Source organism: Rhinichthys klamathensis, unplaced genomic scaffold, assembly GCF_029890125.1.
Source record: "Rhinichthys klamathensis goyatoka isolate OS25496 unplaced genomic scaffold, OSU_Roscu_1.1 h1tg000196l_1, whole genome shotgun sequence".
Lineage (NCBI taxonomy): Eukaryota > Metazoa > Chordata > Actinopteri > Cypriniformes > Leuciscidae > Rhinichthys > Rhinichthys klamathensis.
In genome coordinates, this window is record NW_026606722.1 from 8,225,127 (window position 1) to 8,245,785 (window position 20,659).

General features: G+C 39.2%; 1 protein-coding gene across 1 annotated transcript in view; it reads left to right on the forward strand.

The window, feature by feature from the left end:
- Positions 1 to 20,659, forward strand: part of disp1 (dispatched homolog 1 (Drosophila)) — a 102,524-nt gene that overhangs the window by 45,821 nt on the left and 36,044 nt on the right. Inside the window, exon 2 of the mRNA XM_056262809.1 lies at positions 14,632 to 15,092. Coding sequence (XP_056118784.1) covers positions 14,656 to 15,092 — 437 coding nt within the window. The 5' untranslated portion in view covers positions 14,632 to 14,655. The remainder of the gene's footprint in view (positions 1 to 14,631; positions 15,093 to 20,659) is intronic.

Sequence of the window (20,659 nt, forward strand, 5' to 3'; positions counted from 1 at the left end):
CTGTCTGTCTGTCTGTCTGTCTGTCTGTCTGTCTCTATCTATCTGTCTGTCTATCTGTCTGTCTGTCTGTCTCTCTGTCTGTCTGTCTAACTGTCTATCTGTCTGTCTATCTATCTATCTGTCGGTATGTCTGTCTTTCTATCTGTCTGTCTGTCTATCTATCTGTCTGTCTGTCTGTCTATCTGTCTGTCTGTCTATCTATCTATCTATCTATCTATCTATCTGTCTGTCTGTCTGTCTGTCTGTCGTTCTTTCTATCGTTCTATCAATCTTTCCATTCTATCGTTCTATCTTTCTTTCTGTCTGTCTATCTATCTATGTATCCATCTATCCATATTGCGCAAAATGTAGCTAAACCAAATGATCATTTGTCACACACAGAACAGGGTTGTTGCTCTCGTTCGCACCTGAGAGCCGTTAGGCAACACTTGTATGAGGAATGTAAATCAGGAACACACTCCTATATTTAAATTCCAGCCAAAAGTCCCATCCCTCCCTGCTTTTATGGATTAACATTTTTGTAGCATAGAATAAAAGGCTGCATATGAATTAACTTGCGCCTGCCGCTGGATGCACTAATGCTTGCTAAACAACAAAGATTAATACAAATGCTTTGAGTAAATTAAACGCTACTGTCAATATACTTTTCTTATTAGATGTCTAAATATTTACTCAAGTCCTCAAGAGTTCCCAACTGTTTCGCTTTGATCCGCTCCATAATTTGGTCAGCATGTATTGATCTTTCTCCAGCGCAGTAAAACACATGTGGGACTCAGAGGGCCCGAGGAACCAGCCAGGACTCGCCCGTCCCGTTCAGAGAGGCGGCAGAGAGATCTTGGTCCCCTAGAGAGAAAGAATTCACAGAGAAACTCGGACGATTTGGGGTTCAAGTTCTCGTTGAGAGTTGCAGATTAGGAGTCAGCAAGAGCACATGTGCACTAGGGCAGGGGTTCCCAAACATCAGTCAAACCCTTTATGTAGGGTTCAGACTACACAATATTTTTGTCTGTTACGATAGTCACTGTGCCAGATTATGCGATTTTGACTCCTAAACTCTTAGTCAATTGACCATTCGCAAAGACCTGCCCCCTTTAGTTACTGTTGCGTCCGACAATCCACGCCTCTCTCACGCCACACCATGAAAAATACATCGCGGAGCAGAGAGGCACTGACAACGCGCGTGCCAACAGACCGGACAGAACAGGTTACGTTTGATATGAAACAGTCTCAACTTTCAAATTTGGTCTTTTAAAAAAAAAAGAAATTTAAACAATAAATACTGTTTTGTGGCTCTTTAAAGTGTCGTGACAGATCGCTGTGTCGCCTCAGTTAAAGCTGCTCGTGAACCGATCATCTCTTCCTTGTTAGTTTATATCATCAAATAAACATGAATGAACATCAAAAGGAATGTTGTTTTAACCGTAGAAAGACGCCAATACACACCGTTTTTCAAGTTCAAGTCCACCGACGTTATCTACTAACTCTCCTGACTGCTTTGTCAGACAAAATGGCGGATGGCGGATTGTGATTGGTCAGATCGCATGTCAATCAAACTCCCTGCGAAGGGTGAATTCATGTCAGACTACATGTTGCTTCCCATCCAATCGTCGCTTGTCGTCTGTAACAACATGTGTGATGTCATCGAGAAGGCGGAACTAGTGTAATGGAAGCAAGCTAGTAAGAGCTGTGCGAGTAAATCGGACTCCCCTGGCTTCAAAAGGTGCTCTGGTGGCTAACGCTAGCGGCTGCAGTCTTTAGCGTCTTTGTTAGCGCCCGCCTCCCATTCCAGAGATGCTGGTTCGAATCCCGCTCGGAACGGGGCGAGTAGGACCGGTTTCAATTGGTGCCGTGACCCGGGTGGGAGTGAGTGAAACGTAGGCCAGTAGGAGCTGTGCATATAAACCTCACTCCCCCGATCTGATGCTAGCGGCTGCGTTTTTTAGCGTCTTTGTTAGCGCACCCGCCTCCCATGCCAAAGATGCTGGTTCGAATCTCGCTCGGAACGGGGCGAGTAGGACCGGTTTCAATTGGTGCCGTGACCCAGGTGGGAGTGAGTGAAACGTAGGCCAGTAAGAGCTGTGCATGTAAACCTTACTCCCCCGATCAGATGCTAGCGGCTGCGGTCTTTAGCGTCTTTGTTAGCGCACCCGCCACCCATGCCAAAGATGCTGGTTCGAATCCCGCTCGGAGCGAGGCGAGTAGGACCGGTTTCAATTGGTGCCGTGACACGGGTGGAAATGAGGTTTTTTTAAATTGGCTGTCTTGTCATCAGAAAAGACATAAAAAATAAAGAAAATGGGTGTGGTCTGTCAATCCTCCAAAGAGAACTTGAGGTAAAATATCCACGAGCCTTTTCTCCATTGCATAAATCCACCTAGCTGCACCAATACCATCGTCTCTTTCATTTCGCCGTGTTTGAAAGCTGTGTATGGAAGAGCTGCTGCGCTCCTATTGGTCAATGTCACAGATGTGAAGAAACCCGTCATGGAGGACCAAAAAAATGTCTGTCTTGACATTGTGAAGCGTCAGAGACGGTTGGAGGTTCAGAGTTGGTTGTTGCCCACTATAGCTAAGCTATGTTTCCATTCAAAGTTGCACATTTAACTTATGCGCAAAATGGGAATATCGCATAAAACATTTGCGAATAAAGCACTGTTTCAAAATCGTAATTATAACAAAATCACTACTTCCTGATAAACTGTTGTTAAATATCACCAAGAACAATGGACGTTTCTGCAGTAGGAGAAGCCACTGTATAAAATAATTTTCGTATGTTATAAATTTCTTAAATTGCTTAGCACACGGACGAAACGCAATAAACACGGTCGTGTTATCTTGCTTTCGGAGGCGGATGCTGGTTAGTCCAGTTATGCCGTCCCATCATGCAAAGTCACATGACTTTGAGGAATTTATTCTGTAAATGTGTTTCCATCGTGGTTTATGCGCATGTTTTCTTATCGGATAAAAAATTTATCCGACTCAATTGAGTGCATACGTGATTTTTATGTTTTTTTTAGAAAATGGAATGGAAATGGAAACATAGCTTATGATGTATCCCGATTCTTGCATCCCGACGCCCATTGTTGTTTACAAATCACCACGACAGCCTTAGTCAAACGGATCGTGTCAAAATCGGCGCTGATATTGTGTTGTCTGAACCTGGCATTAGATGTTAAATATTTATTTGATGTACTTTGTTAATATTTCAATAATTCAACACATTTGCATGTTCACGGTTCTCTGATGTCGGTTAATGGTCGCATGACATGCAAGTTAACAAATGCAAAGTATTTTGATTGCTTTTATTTTAAATTATGTATAAGACATATTACATATATATATATTCATATATTTTGGAGTGTTGCATACTACTTAACTGATTTGAAACCATCTACATAGGCAGCAAAATGCATGAAGTGGCAGTACTGAAACATACAATAGACGTAATTCAAATCGATTCCAATGTAAAATAAGATCAAATATACTGCATATACTACATAGATAGTGCATTCTGGGATTGCCTTCTCTGCAATGGATATATTAAAGTTGCTAAAGTGCTTGTGGAACAGCTTTTGCATTTTTGATGCCTAGAATGACAGCTTGGAACAGAGCTTTAGTCTCTGATTATTGGTGTATATCTGTTTTTAAAAAGTTATATTTTCCACTTGGAAAAGGTGGTATTAGCTAACTTTCAATATAAACTGACTTAAAAATAAACTGTTATCGTATTGCATTTTGAAATAGAAGGTACTATCCAGGGCTCAGACAACCACATAACACACCCTTCCTCTGTGACCCTCAGCCTTCCGTGATTTTCTTTTCTCTTCCCTTCTTTTTTCCTTCTCTCCCGCTGTGTTGTTGGCTGACCTTGTCAGCTTTGATGAACTGCTGGCGATCGATTGAGGCTTGTCCCGGAGCGCTTTGATTATGGTTGATCCAGTTACAGCGCCCTCTTCTCTTTGAAGCTCAGCTGCTGGTGTTATTTCAATGGAGCATCTTCACTCAGACCCTCATAGTCCTGCAGCTGCGCATGAACATGTGGAGGAGGGATGGGTGATGTGTGGCGCTCTGTTTCTCTTCATCTGTCTGTCCGTTTATCCATCTGTCCATCCGTTCGTTCGTCCACCCATTTATCTTTTTGTTCGTTCTTTCATCCATCTGTTCGTTCATCAGTCCGTCTATCCATCCGTTCATTCGTCCATCCATTCGTTCGTCCATCCATCCGTCTATCAATCTGTCCATCTATCCATCTGTCCGTCCATCCATCCATCCATCTGTATATCCATCTGTCCATCCATCCATCTCATCTGTCTATCCATCCCATTCATCATCCATCCATCCATCCATCCATCTGTCTATCCATCTCTGTCCGTCAATCCATCCATCCATCTGTCTGTCCATCCAACCGTCCATCTGTCTGTCCATCTGTCTGTCTATCTGTCCGTCAATCCATCCGTCTATCTATCCATCTGTCCGTCAATCCATCCATCCATCTATCTGTTTATCCATCCATCCATCCGTCTATCCATCTGTCCATCCATCCATCCATCCATCTATCCATCTGTCTGTCCATCCAACTGTCCATCTTTCTATCCATCTGTCCATCAATCCATCCATTCATCCATCCATCTATCCATCTGTCCGTCCATCCATCCATCCATCTATCCATCTGTCCATCAATCCATCCATCCGTCTATCCATCCATCTATCCATCTGTCTGCCTATCCAACCGTCCATCTGTCTATCCATCTGTCCGTCAATCCATCCGTCTATCTATCCATCTGTCCGTCAATCCATCTGTCCGTCAATCCATCCATCCATCCATCCATCCATCCATCTATCTGCCTATCCATCTGTCCATCCATCCATCCATCCATCTATCCATCTGTCCATCCATCCATCCATCTATCCATCTGTCTGTCCATCCAACCGTCCATCTTTCTATCCATCTGTCCATCAATCCATCCATCCATCCATACATCTATCCATCTATCCATCATCCATCCATCCATCTATCCATCTGTCTGCCCATCCAACCGTCCATCTGTCTATTCATCTGTCCATCAATCCATCTATCTGTCTATCCATCTGTCTGTCCATCCATCCATCCATCCATCCATCCATCCATCCATCCGTCTATCCATCTGTCCGTTCATCCATCCATCTCTCCATACATCCATCCGTCTATCCATTTGTCCATTCATCCATCCATCTACCCATCCATCCACCCATTCATCCATCCATCTATCCATCTGTCTGCCCATCCAACCGTCCATCTGTCTATCCATCTGTCCGTCAATCCATCCGTCTATCTATCCATCTATCCATCTGTCCATCAATCCATCCATCCATCTATCTGCCTATCCATCTGTCCATCCATCCATCCATCCATCCATCCATCCATCCATCTATCCATCTGTCCATCCATCCATCCATCTATCCATCTGTCTGTCCATCCAACCGTCCATCTTTCTATCCATCTGTCCATCAATCCATCCATCCATCCATACATCTATCCATCTATCCATCATCCATCCATCCATCTATCCATCTGCCTGCCCATCCAACCGTCCATCTGTCTATCCATCTGTCCATCAATCCATCTGTCCATCAATCCATCTATCTGTCTATCCATCTGTCTGTCCATCCATCCATCTATCTGTCTATCCATCTGTCTGCCCATCCATCTATCCATCCATCCATCCGTCTATCCATCTGTCCGTTCATCCATCCATCTCTCCATCTATCCATCCGTCTATCCATTTGTCCATTCATCCATCCATCTACCCATCCATCCACCCATTCATCCATCCATCTATCCATCTGTCTGCCCATCCAACCGTCCATCCGTCTATCCATCTGTCCGTTCATCCATCCATCCATCCATCCGTCTATCCATTTGTCCATTCATCCATCCATCTACCCATCCATCCACCCATTCATCCATCCATCCACCCATTCGTCCATCCATCCATCCATTCGTCTATCCATTTATCCATCCATCCGTTCGTCCATCTGTCCATCCATCTGTCTATCCATCCATCTATCATCCATCCACCCATTCGTCCATCCATCCATCCATCCGTTCGTCTATCCATATATCCATCCATCCGTTCGTCCATCCATCCACTCATTCGTCCATCCATCCATCCGTTCGTCCATCTGTCTATCCATCCATCCATCCATCCATTCATCTATCCGTCTGTCTATCTATCTATCTGTCCGTCCATCCATCCATCAATCATAAAATGGGGGATGTGAATGTGAAATATTGTAAATAAATGAAATCGTAGGTATATGCATCCTTTGCAGAATATATCACTGTTGTCAATTTATAACAGGAACGATTCAAAATATTTATCATAATATTAAATAATTTAATTTGTTGTAAGCTACTGTATTACAGGCTACATCACCTAAGTTAATGTGTCTGTGGAACAAATGAAACCCAGTGTTTGTCCCTTAAATGGAGATCTGTGTTGGAGATTCATTTGAAGCTCCAAGGAAAATCTCCATGGTACAGATTTTTGCCTCGTATGTCACATTTACTGAGGTGTGCGACCATACTAGAACGCTTTATTATAATCAATGCAGCTCCGTCCATGATTATAATGAGAGCGCTCTGGTTGGTCAGCGGACCGATGACGTCAGGGACTCCGTCGCTCGCGCTGTTGGCTCTATGGACGGACGCGCGCGTCCGCGTTGTAGTTTGTTTGTGTCGCGACGCGTAGATGGAGTGTTTGAACGCGCTCCGTTGTTCTCAGCAAACGCGTGATATAACTCACTCCTTTCGAAAGGATTACCGCGTTTTATTGTGATTGAGGACTATGATTCTGTCTCCGCTCATAAAACGGCACTTATAAAGGGGAGTTCACGTTTGTTTACGGAGTTTCAGACGCCGTTTGTTTGGATGTTTGTGGCGCAAAATTTTGTCGAGTCCAGAAGTAAATAACGCGGTTTGGAGACACAGTTGGCGCTTGAGCAGAAGATAATGCGACTGATAAAGATATCTGAACATAATATATGATTACATCTTAGCCTGTCTCACCAAAAGGTTCTTTTAAATCAGTTTTGAGTCTGAAAGGAATGGAAACCTGGAATCTGTCCTAATCTCTGTAAGTGACCAGAAATTTGTCTTTTATTTCTGTGCTATCTATCTATCTATCTATCTATCTATCTATCTATCTATCTATCTATCTATCTATCTATCTATCTATCTATCTATCTATCTATCTATCTATCTATCTATCTATCTATCTATCTATCTATCTAATATTTTTGTGTAACGTTAACTTAACCGTTATGATTATCTATCACAGTCTTTTTTTCCTTTCGCCTCTTCATGCAGTTGTGTTGGGATGTTCTATTAATTACTGTCTTTTAGTTTAATTAAAGGACTGAAAGTGTGGGGTTTTTCAGGTTTCTGCTTGTCCTGCTCTTATCCTGTCAATTATGTTAAAAAGAAAATGATCTTCAACTCTCTTGTGAGTGTTCAGTATTACTTTTTTTTGTTGTTGTGCTTATTCAATGTTGGTCGTCATGGTGCAGTTACACAATATACAGTATTCAGTACCAGTCAAAAGTTTGGAAACATTACTATTTTTAATGTTTGTAAAGTTTAGAAGTCTCTTATGCTCATCAAGCTTGCATTTATGTGATCAAAAATACAGAAAATCAGTAATATTGTAAATATAATATATCCCTGTGATCAAAGCTGAATTTTCAGCATCATTACTCCAGTGTCACATGATCCTTCAAAAATAATCTAATATGCTGATTTGATACCTGGTTATTATCGGTGTTGGAAATGTTGTGCTGCTTAATATTTTTTTGGAACCTGTGTTATATACTTTTTTCAGGAGATAAATAAAAAGTTAAAAAGAACAGCATTTCTTCAAAATAAAAATCTTTTTTAACAATATAAAAATCTTTACTATCACCTTTTATGAATTTAACACATCCTTGGTGAATAAAATTATTAATTTCTTTCAAAAAAAGAAAGAAAAAATATCTTGAATCGTTAATCTATCGATTCTTTGAACAGTATATTGTTACAAAATATTTCTATGCTGTTCTTTTTTTTTTACTTTTTATTCATCAACATTCATCATAACAATCACATGTTATAAAAAATATTATACATCACAACTGTTTTCAACATTGATAATAAATGAGCATATTAGAATGATTTCTGAAGGATCATGTGACACTGAAGACTGGAGTAATGATGCTGAAAATGTAGCTTTGATCACAGAAATATATAATATTTTAAAAAGTCTATTAAAATTAGAAAAACTTGTTAAAATGTAATAATTTTTCCCAATATTAAATTTTATTTCTGTATTTTTTATCAAATAAAAGCAGGCTTGATGAACATAAGAGACTTTAAAAAACAAAACAAAAAAAACATTAAAAATAGTAATGGCGGAACTGTTCTGTTGATTTCTTTCTTTTCTCTCTCTTTCAGACACCTTGTTTCATTTTACATCTGTTGTTTGTAACACCCTTTATATGTCTGCAGAAAACTTAATAAAAAAATAAAATAAAAAAATAGTAATGTTTCCAAACTTTTGACTGGTACTGTGTGTATATATATATATATATATATATATATACACTCACCGGCCACTTTATTAGGTACCCCATGCTAGTAACGGGTTGGACCCCCTTTTGCCTTCAGAACTGCCTCAATTCTTCGTGGCATAGATTCAACAAGGTGCTGGAAGCATTCCTCAGGGAGTTTGATCCATATTGACATGATGGCATCACACAGTTGCCGCAGATTTGTCGGCTGCACATCCATGATGCGAATCTCCCGTTCCACCACATCCCAAAGATGCTCTATTGGGTTGAGATCTGGTGACTGTGGAGGCCATTTTAGTACAGTGAACTCATTGTCATGTTCAAGAAACCAATTTGAAATGATTAGAGCTTTGTGACATGGTGGAAGTAGCCATCAGAGGATGGGTACATGGTGGCCATAAAGGGATGGACATGGTCAGAAACAATGCTCAGGTAGGCCGTGGCATTTAAACGATGCCCAATTGGCACTAAGGGGCCTAAAGTGTGCCAGGAAAACATCCCCCACACCATTACACCACCACCACCAGCCTGCACAGTGGTAACAAGGCATGATGGTTCCATGTTCTCATTCTGTTTACGCCAAATTCTGACTCTAACATCTGAATGTCTCAACAGAAATCGAGACTCATCAGACCAGGCAACATTTTTCGAGTCTTCAACTGTTCAATTTTGGTGAGCTCTTGCAAATTGTAGCCTCTTTTTCCTATTTGTAGTGGAGATGAGTGGTACCCGGTGGAGTCTTCTGCTGTTGTAGCCCATCCGCCTCAAGGTTGTGCGTGTTGTGGCTTCACAAATGCTTTGCTGCATACCTCGGTTGTAACGAGTGGTTATTTCAGTCACTGTTGCCCTTCTATCAGCTCGAACCAGTCTGGCCATTCTCCTCTGACCTCTGGCATCAACAAGGCATTTCCGCCCACAGAACTGCCGCTCACTGGATGTTTTTTCTTTTTCGGACCATTCTCTGTAAACCCTAGAGATGGTTGTGCGTGAAAATCCCAGTAGATTAGCAGTTTCTGAAATACTCAGACCAGCCCTTCTGGCACCAACAATCATGCCACGTTCAAAGTCACTCAAATCACCTTTCTTCCCCATACTGATGCTCGGTTTGAATTGCAGGAGATTGTCTTGACCATGTCTACATGCCTAAATGCACTGAGTTGCCGCCATGTGATTGGCTGCTTAGAAATTAAGTGTTAACGAGCAGTTGGACAGGTGTACCTAATAAAGTGGCCGGTGAGTGTATATATATATATAATTGCATTAGATAACAAAATATCAACACACACAGAAAAAAATATTTTATTTTTAAGAATGATAGCACACATACACATATACTTGTATAATTTGGATTGATAAAACAATACATCAAGTGTTGAAAATGAAGACAAACAGTTTTGTCACTTTGTTGCTAGTTAATGATGAATTACAGCTGTGCTTCCTCACCTGTGTGTGAACTTGAGAACTGACTTCACACATCCACTAAATTCAGGGAGACTTCAAACACGATGGAAACTGATTCAGATTCAGATCATTTTATTATCTAATGCAATGGCATTCATACACACTCATAAGTGTGACTTTAAGGCGCAATATATATGTAATATTGTTTGATTGAAATATCCAAAAACCTCTAGAACAGTGTTATTTATTTTGTTGACTTGTGTACTTACATTATCCAAAATGTTTCCAATAATGTTTAAATCCACAGAAATCATACATTTTAACCAGTGTAACGTCACGTGTCATTGCGTCACCTGTGTCAATGATGTCATATCCACGTTGCCCTCATTTTCCAGTTTTACTTTAACCATGGAAACACCGAAGATGCTTATATTGTGTGTTTTATTAGACAGTTGAGCAACTGTTTGGATACTTTTATCGATAGAAAACTAATAATTTTTATATGGTTCAACATGACTTATTGTGAGAATCTTGTTAACCGTAACTTTAATCGTAATATAAACATAAACAACAAAATTAAAAGACCGAGTGTGGCGTTTAAACATAATAAAAACACCCCCGCCTTGCTTCATACCACAGTGATGCATGATATGTTCATTTTTAATGTCAGCGTTATCGGCCCCCTTCTTCATCTCTGGTAAGATAGCAATCATATGGAAGCTTGTTTTCCACCACAGAATAAAAAATAAAAAAGGTAATTGCGAGATCTTGCAATTCTGACTTTATAACACAATTGGGAGATCTAAAGTCATAATCGCAAGATATAAAGTTGCAATTGCGTGTTAAAAAGTCTGAATTCTGAGATATTAACTCTCAATTCTGAGGAAAAAAGTCAGTATATTTTTCCTTAGAATTGGGCTTTTTTACTCTGAATAGGCCTATGTCAGAAATATGTCAGAATCGCAAGATATAAACTCACAATTGTGAGAAAAAGTCATAATTGCGAGTTTTGCTCGCAATTGTGAGTTTATATCTCGCAATTCTGACTTTATAACACGCAATTATGACTTTATAACACGCAATTCTGTGAAATAAAGTGAGAATTATTAAATGTAAATGCGCAATTGTGATATAAAAAGTCGCAATTGTCTTTTAAAATGTTTTATTCTGTGGCGGAAACAAGTTTGCATAGGATGATAAGTGTGTTCATTAATTATTAGGGGTGTAATGGATCGCAGTTGATCCATGATCCGTATGAACCAGACCACACGATTTGTCACGCATGTGATTCGCCGATTAATTGCTAAATTTATCCATCATAGAGTGAAAGTTTATCAATTGGAAGTGTTTTGTCTTCAGTTTACACATTCAAATGATTTTAAACGCACAAGTAGTGGTGGAAATCATGACTCGGAGAGAGGGACGTGTTTTAGACAGCGCTCGAACACCGAATTTATTCCTCTTTCGCATTTACTTGCGCTTGAACGGACACATACACACAAAATTACATCAAAATTCCCGCCTTGGCAAATATTCTCTCGGTTATGTCACAAGTGAACAGTTGAGAAACAAACCGAATGTATATTCTGTCCATGCATTCGGTCTTAAAGTGACAGCAGCCTAAAATTTCTGCTGCATGTTGTCTGCGTCATTAATGTTAATTAAATAAAATACAGCTATATTTAACCTATATTTAATTTCTACTAGGGCTGTCACTTTACGTTCGAAAATCGATTGCACAATCAATCGGACAAACCAACACTAGTTTTGAAAACGAAAATAGGGATTGGGTTTGAACGGCCTTTTTTTTTTTTTTTTATGTGTTTTAGGTGGACAGATCAATACAGCACACAGAACATGTAGGATGCTGGAAAATAACAATGTATTTTCTCTTAGCCAAATGATTTTTAATATTCGCTATTACTTCAATGCAAGTGAACAAGCGCGCCGTTATTTGCTGCGTAGTGACGTGTGCGTGTGTGTGTGTGTGTGTTCAAGGAAGCCAGAAATGTGCAGATTCTGCCCATACGCTGTATTTAATATATCATGAGGATCACGAGTTGCGTATTTGCGCTAAATCCACGCAGATTTGTCTTACACGAACTTCCCCAGCAAAGTGAGTAAACACAGAAACACGCCAGATTGGCTCGTGATTCGACAGCGTTTCCCGCCAAAGTTCATTTTTACCCGCATCTGGCGAGTTGGAGGGTGTTAATTTCGATCCCTGAATGTTGCGCTCCTGTTTGTCATTGTGCACGAAACTTCACGCCAATAAATCATCAGAAATATTGCTGACTTGTGCGTCTCAAGCGCCTCTTTACGCTCGTCCTAATGCCTGTTTGGTGTCCGTGGATTTGCCTGTATTTGGTGTTGAAAATGGAAACGTCTTTAGACATGGAAAATCGGTTTTACAATCGATTAAATGAACACTGATGTCTCAAAAATCGAACAGGATTATTTCTACAGTGAACAAATAGTGTTATTTTACATTTAGGCAGCTTGTAGGATAAGTGTGCTGCGTAAAGTGTACTTGGAGAACCAGACCAAAAAGATTTTTTAAATATTATGACTCTGAGCGTTCATAGTGCTGCATGTGTTTCCCTCCCTTGGGTTTCCCTTCTCAGAAAGCTCTCTCTATCTGCCTGCTTTTTAAATGGATGCGGTTCAACTGCGAACACAACCAGATTTGTTGGTGTGAGAAGGTATTTCGGACACTGTGTTTACAGCACACACACACAGGACCGCCAGAGAGGGGAAACCTGCTCACCACTGCATCAAATGAGATCTTTCATGCACTTATTTTGGATGCTCGTAGGGTGTTTCATGCAAAGTTTCGCCCTGAGGTTTGAGACTATCTTCAGTTTCCGATGGAGTCTTGCAGGTCTCCACCTGTCACGCAAGAACGTGGGTGATTTACTTCACTAGAAAGCGCTGACCATGGCGTCAGTGTGTGTGTGTGTCTGGGCAAAGTTCCAGTATCACAACTGTGCGTTTACCTGAGTTAATACGCTTGGGTCTTATTTTACTGTGATATGCATGGCGTGAACTTTAAAACATCCAATGCAACATTTAATATCGGCCCATGTCATTCCTCTGCAACAGTTTCCTGGCCATGGGGGCTGAAATTCAAGCATGCCATGAAACGTAGACGACTCTGCTGTCTGTCCAATGTGTTTGAACCTGTTCTTTTCAATCAGACAGCGCCTTTGAAATTCACTTTGTTCACAAAGCCATTCTTCCTAGTGTTGGTAACCGAGAACCGGTTTGCTGTCTGAAGTGGTTCTTTTTTTTCCTCCCTGAGATTCAGTTATAATAACAAACCACAGTGTACTGGAACTATGAATCCCATTTAGTTTCTTCATAGAGTAATGTAATTTTAGCAATAACATTTTAGACTGACTTAAATCCTCCTTAATGTCAAGTTTACATGTCAGTTTCCTTTTTTTTTATAGCGTAAAGCATGTTAATAGAATAATTATTCAATCTTTTAATTATTTAATTACATATAAATAATTCATGTTCTAATTTGCATTATTTGCAAAAAAAAAAAAGGTTTTATCATCTTGGTGTTTGTTGGTTTGGGTAAAACTTTTTAATGAAGAATAAATAAAAAATAAATGCACAAAATACTTTCAGAATCAAGGCTGTCAAAAAGATTCGTGAACAAATGACTCTTGAGTCGGTTCTTTTTAATGATTCGGTCTTGAACTCCTGAGTTATTGGCTTGAATCCATCTAATGATTCACTCATTATGTGAATAATAAAGGAGCTGGAATGATGATGAGTTTAATAACAGCAAAATCTTTTAAGTGGAACCAGAACCTAAATTATATTTCTTATGTTTTCACCAGCGTTATTATAGTTAAAAATAATAAAACCATAAAAAATCTAATTAATCCAAAAAAGAAAAGAAAACTTGAAATGAAATAAATTTGAACTAAAATAAATCTGGGAAAAAAAAACGTACAAAAAACATTTTATTTCAAGGCAACATTTCTCATTTTCATTTAGTTTAATTTGATGCGGTAAAATATAAAATGTCAAAAAGATTTGTGAACAAATGACTCAGTTCTTTTTAATGATTCGGTCTCGAACTCCTGAGTTATTGGTTTTAATCCATCTAATGATTCACTCATTATGTGAATAATTAAGAAAATTGAATGATGAATAATAAATAATAAAATAAAAATGAATAAAGCTAAAGACATAAAAAAACTAATAAAAATGACAAAAACAAAAAAAATGTCAAACTAAAATTCTAATTAAAAATAACTATAATAGTGTCTCAGTGCTACTAAAATAACGCTGGTTTCCACACTTATTCAATGGCTTCTGCCTCACTAAAGGGGTTGTTAGTTAGTTAGTTACACTAGAAAGTGTTCAGTTCACTTAAAAAATTGAGTAAACCCGTTGCCTTAATATTATTAAGTATATAAACTTAATGCTTAATTGAAAAAATAAGTTATATGAACTTGACAATTCCAGATTTCTTCATTTTTTTGATTAAGCATGAAGGTTATTTACTTAATAATTTTAAGGCAATGGGTTTCCCCGATTTTTTTAAGTTAAGTCTACTGATCGATTTTTACAGTGGTTATGGTGCGTGTATCTGCACATGAGTGACTGTGATTGTGTGTTTATCTGCAGATTAAGTCCTGATCAGGAAGGATCATGGCCCTGAGTGAGGGCTTCCCCGACCTCCGGCCCCTCAGCAACGGTGGATCCTCCACAGGTTTCCCTGCCACTAATGCCAATGAAGACCCGGACCAGGACCAGGGAGTGTCCACGCATCCCGATGACCAGACCCGGTCGAGCCAGAACGGCGGACTCAAAGCCAACGGAAGCGCACTTCCGTCTTCGCCGAGCTCCTCGTCCTCGTCGCATGATTCTCAGAGGTTGGCCGTTCTGTTGCCTAACTCCCTGCCTCCGGCGTGTTGCGTGTACTGCTCGCCTCGGCCTGCCGTGTGCTGTAACGGGACCCCGCAGGACCTCGCGCTCTTCCAGAGTGCCCACATGGGCTCCTGCTGTGTGCAGGGCGTGCGCTGTTTCTGCATGCAGCATCACTGGCAGGAGCATCTCCAGAACCAGCCCAACATGGCCACGCTGAGGTGAGCATCTCATCTGCACTGCATCTGGGGAAAACTACTACATTTTAACTTTAAGAAACACTAAGTACGATTTTTTACCTTAAAATAATGTTTCCAAAATCGTTTCAGTGGTTCATCAAGTCGTAACAGGGTGAAAGGATTCGCTTTGTGGTCCTGTATCTGCTATAACCACGCTATGTAAGATTGCCAGATCGGGTCGCGTTTCTGTAGTTCTAATGAGACATAAGAAAACTACAAATTTGACTTGCTTTACGGCAAGCGTTAAAATAGTCATTATTTAGTTTTTCTTCGTTTCTGATGTTGCAATACATCATACTTTCATGAAATGATGCAACATACTCTACCTTGTCTGTGGACATCGTTCATTCCAAAGCCGGTGCTGGATAAACAGCGAGCGTGCGTGCGACAGTAGGATGTGATAGGCTAAATTATTTACAACAGCGGTAATGGACAATTCCGCTTCCAACCTGTAGGGCGACCGCAGAGGAAAAGTTACTTGGTGTTGCTTTAAAGGGTAACTAAACCCCTGGTCAAAAACTGACTCCACCCACTGGCAATATTTGAAAAATGCTGGAAAAGTGAGCAGACCCCAGCGGAGATAGAGGGCACGAACCGATAGCGGGGCTGAGCGGGGAGCGGGGAGGGGGGGGGGTAATTTTTTCCAGAATTATTATTTCTATTTCGTGCAGTATATTTTGCTGCTATGTGAAAAAAACATCCAGCAAATCGCACCGGCGCGTTTGTCGACACCAGAGCATTAACTTTAGCCTAATAGGAAGGAAAATAAATTGTGATTAAAAATATATGCTCACTCACATCATGACGCCGCTGCGGTGGTGGAGTTCATGCAGGAAGAGCGGCGTTTGGCGTGTGGAGAAGCCCATTTCCACCTCCATTGCGTTGGAGAAGCAATCCCTTGTAAAATGCAGGTTGCACACTCGAGCGATAGGCGAGAATTAACTACCTAGACTACACGAAATAATCTAAATAACTATATAAATGCTATGCTAACTAGATGCTAATATATATCTATCCTCCTGATCATTTTCAATACTCGTAATTCCAACTCCTGACTCGCTACAGTAGTTTTGACAGAACCAGATGCTTTTATACCAGGGGCTGCCATGGGCGTGGTGAGCTCACACCAAGGGCGTGACAGAGTAGCGTCAGAGAGTACCCTACGTTAGGGAGTACCCCTACTGCAGGAGCTTTCTGTTTAACCTGAAGAGGGCAGCACTCAGACGTTTTTACACCATATATTTGAAAATTAAAACACTTTATATCCAAATGTCAAAAACTATACTCGAATCAATGAACAGCATTTTTGAAGCTCCATTCTTACAGATAATTTACTAAAAAAAAGTTGTTTTAGTGTTTAGTTACCCTTTAAGTGGAGGGTAATGGACAATGATGCAGCCAGTCACCTCCTCCATGATTCTCCATCAGGCTTTTGAACTCTTTTTGAGCTCTGTGTGCAATGCATCGGAGGTTTCTTGAATCCGGGAAGCGTCACTGCTTTGCTTTTGAGGAGCTTATTGTGCTGTCGTGATGTTTGACTTCTTCAGTGCCGTCTGGAAGCACATGAGAAAGATCTGTGGAGGTTGGAAGCGTTCTGGGCTTCATTTGTCCTCACATGGAGACTAGGATGTAAATAATCCGGATTTTTATTTTATTTGTTTGTTTAAAAAAATTGGAAACATTACTATTTTTAATGTTTTAAATGTTATTTTTAATGTTAAAGTTTAGAAGTCTCTTATGCTCAACAAGGCAGCATTTATTTGATCAAAAATGCAGAAAAAAATTTAATATTAATATTTTTATTGTAATGCACTTTAAAATATAATTTATTCCTGTGATCAAAGCTGAATTTTCAGCATCATTACTCCAGTCTTCAGTGTCACATGATCCTTCAGAAATCATTCAAATATGCTGATTTAGTATTAATGTTTACTTATTACTATTTATATATTTTTTAGGTTAGATTATTATTATTTTTTTAACTTCTACTGACATTGAATCATGGCATATATATATATATATATATATATATATATATATATATATATATATATATATATATATATATATTATACATACATACATGCATACACATACATACATAAAAATAAGCTTTTATGAACATTGGATAGTGGCGTAAATAAATATATTATTTATTATGTAAAAAATAATATTATCTCTGCCATGCAGTCATAATTAAATGTTTTAGTAATCACATTTATTTTTGAGCATGTTGAGATTATCAGCATCACCGTTAACATCTCAAGCTGATAAATTTGTAAAAAAAATAATAATAATAATTGCCCGTAACCACAATGGTTTAGGCGAGATATATTGAGCCTCCCTAATTGTCAAAGCACCTGCAGATCCTCCAGGCCGAGACTGACGGCAGCGGATCTTCCAGAGGAATGATTGATTGCTTCGTTGACTGAAAAAGAGGGAGCTGACATGTAGCCATCTGGGGTCATGTCACATGTTTAACCCTTCCTGACACGCTTCATTTACCTGACCCGAGGTTCTGCGTTTCTCACCAGGTGCAACACAGGGAGTGAGAGATCTGGATGTGCCAATGACATTTAGTTTGTCATTTCGTTTCTGCTCCCGTCTCCTGATGATTAAACATCAGATATGTTCTGATTAGCTGATTTTGTCAGCATTACCACTTTCACTGAGGACAGAAGCGAGGCTTAACGGAGGAAACTTGTCTTGTCGTGTCTGGTTAAGACTGCGTAAGTCAACAGATGCTTCAGTCTGCTAGTTCAGCTCCTTTTCAGGAAGATGTTTAATCAACGTCAGAAACAGAAACTTTGATCAATCCGTCCCAGTGTTGAAAGATTCACATGAAGCTTCCAGGTCTTTGTTGCAGGACATCCAGGCCTGGAAGATACTCACAAAAACGTGTGTGTGTGTGTGACAGCTGCAAGCCCCGACCAGCCAACTAGCCTGAAAATGATCTTTGTGTTCTCAGTTTCATGGTGTCGTTTTGAGAAGCCTTTACATGTTATCAGAAACAACAACTGTTTAGCTCGTGTCTCTCAATGTTCTGAACTTCAATTCTGAGTCTGACATCTACATTTTATCTAATCATTGAATGCAAGCAAATTCTCAACTAGACTAAATGCATTCAGAAATCATTCTAATATGCTAATTCAATGCTCAAAAAACATTCATTAATTATTATCAATGTTGAAAACAGTTGTGGACAATTTTTTTTCAGGATTCTTTGATGAATATAAAGTTCTATTTCATTTATTTGAAATAGAATATTTTGTAACATTATAAATGTCTTTACTGTAACTTTTGATCAATTTAATGCATCTTTGCTGAATAAAAGTATTGATTTCTTTACCCCCCCCCCCCCCCCCCCCCCCATGAAAAACTGTAGTGTGTAATGTGACAAAAGCTGTCTATGTCAGATAAATGCTGTTCTTTTTAACTTTCTATTCATCAAAGAATCCTGATTTTTTTTTTTCATAACTGTTTTCAACATGGAAAATAATCATAAATGTTTCTTAAACATTAAATCATTATATTAGAGTGATTTCTGAAGGATCATGTGACACTGAAGACTGGAGTAATGATGCTGAAAATTCAGCTTTGATCACAGGAATAAATTACACTTTACTATATATTCACATAGAAAAGAGTTATTTTAAATGGTAATAATAATAACTCATCTTCAATATACAGGTGAAACTCGAAAAATTTGAATATCGTGTAAAAGTTCATTTATTTCAGTAAATCAACTTAAAAGGCGACACTAATATATTATATAGACTCATTACATGCAAAGTGAGATATTTCAAGCCTTTATTTGTTATAATTTTTATGATTATGGCTTTATGAAAACCCCAAATTCAAAATTAGAACATTGTGAAAAGGTTTTCATATCTGTAAGCCATAATCATAAAAACTATAACAAATAAAGGCTTGAAATATCTCACTTTGCATGTAATGAGTCTATATAATATATTAGTTTCACCTTTTAAGTTGATTTACTGAAATAAATAAACTTTTGCACGATATTCAAATTTTTCGAGTTTCACCTGTATTGTAAAAAAAGTGTTTTTTTAGGCGTAGGCTACACTTTTTCTTTTGGTGTTTTTGGAAGCTGAGTTTGCTTATATGCTTTATTAAAGCTACATTTGTTTTTTGAATGTGTCACAGGCCTGGAAAGATTTACAAACACTACAAGCGTTTAATCCCTAACCGGCCTCGCTTTAGCTCTATATAGTTTGCTCAGAAACGCATGCAGTCGAGCAGAACCAGGGTTTCCAAACCCCCTCGCTGCTCGTGATCCACACCGCCAGTCCACTTACTTCAACATTACTTTTGGCAGCTCAATTGCACTTTAACACCAGCCAAAGGATGTGTTTTTTTTTTAGCTAAATGGTGCTATAAGCATTTTTAATCCATTATTCAGTGTATGCATAAATGTCAAAGTTTTGGATCTGCTTTTTGGCGCTATTAAAGCAAGGTCTTGTCAGGTTCTCTTCAATTTTAAGAGGTTTTGAGATCTTTGAATGTTGTTTTGCATTGAATGCAAGGTCTGAGCTGCATGCTAACATGAATAAGCATGAATAAAACATTTTCTGTTGATGCATCTCAGGTCTTTTCGTGTCTAACTTGGTCCGGGTGTGTGAGGAACCCGTAGAGCCGGTGAAGATGCCCAGTGAAGATCAAAGCCCACCTGATCCCATAAACCATGATCAAAGACCCAGAGCAAGCAGGACCCAGTCATAACCTCAAATTAGGCCGATGTCTAGCTTGCTTATTCTCGTTTACTAAACAGAATGAAGGGTGAGGGAACAGCTGGAATGCATTAAGTCGATCTGTGAGCGTCTTGTATTTGATGCTAACGCTACAGGTGCAGTTATTATTATCCCGATCAAAGAGAAGATCCTTGCAGCAATTGCCCTTGAACATTTTTTGGTCCATGTCTAATAAATCGTGGCTTTATTCAAAAATGTTTCACTAGCCACCGTGGCAGCACGTACAGTTTTCATCCTGAATGTACAGAAATGCAACACTTAGAGAATCATTGGTTTCGAAATCGAAGAACTAACTGTTGATTTTATTTCTCACTAAATCAGGCCAAAATGAAGTTCTTCTAGAGTTTGTTTTAAGGAGTTCAAACAGCTTGCCAAACATTTCTTCTATTCAGTCCGTCGAGATCCGATCATCTCAATGAACACACTGGAGATCTGCTTTACAAAAGGAAGTTGTAATTCTAATTGAAAAACGCTGTTTTTCATGTTTAAGAAGTTTTTTTATATATAGCGCCTTCCCATAGCTCAAGGTTGCTTTACAATGTACATTACAATACACTTACACACCCTTACACTGTAAGGGGTGTACAGTCAAAGACCCAGAACCAGATATGAAGAATGAAGACCCGGAGTCAGAATTATAAAAAATTAAAGAAAAGTTTTACTGAAGATAGTTTGCATTTTCCATCAGCAGAAGTCAGCTTCAAGACTCACACAGGAGTTCGTAGGCCGCCCCACCTACAGTTACAAAGATCACAGCAGTTATACCATTTCCAAGGT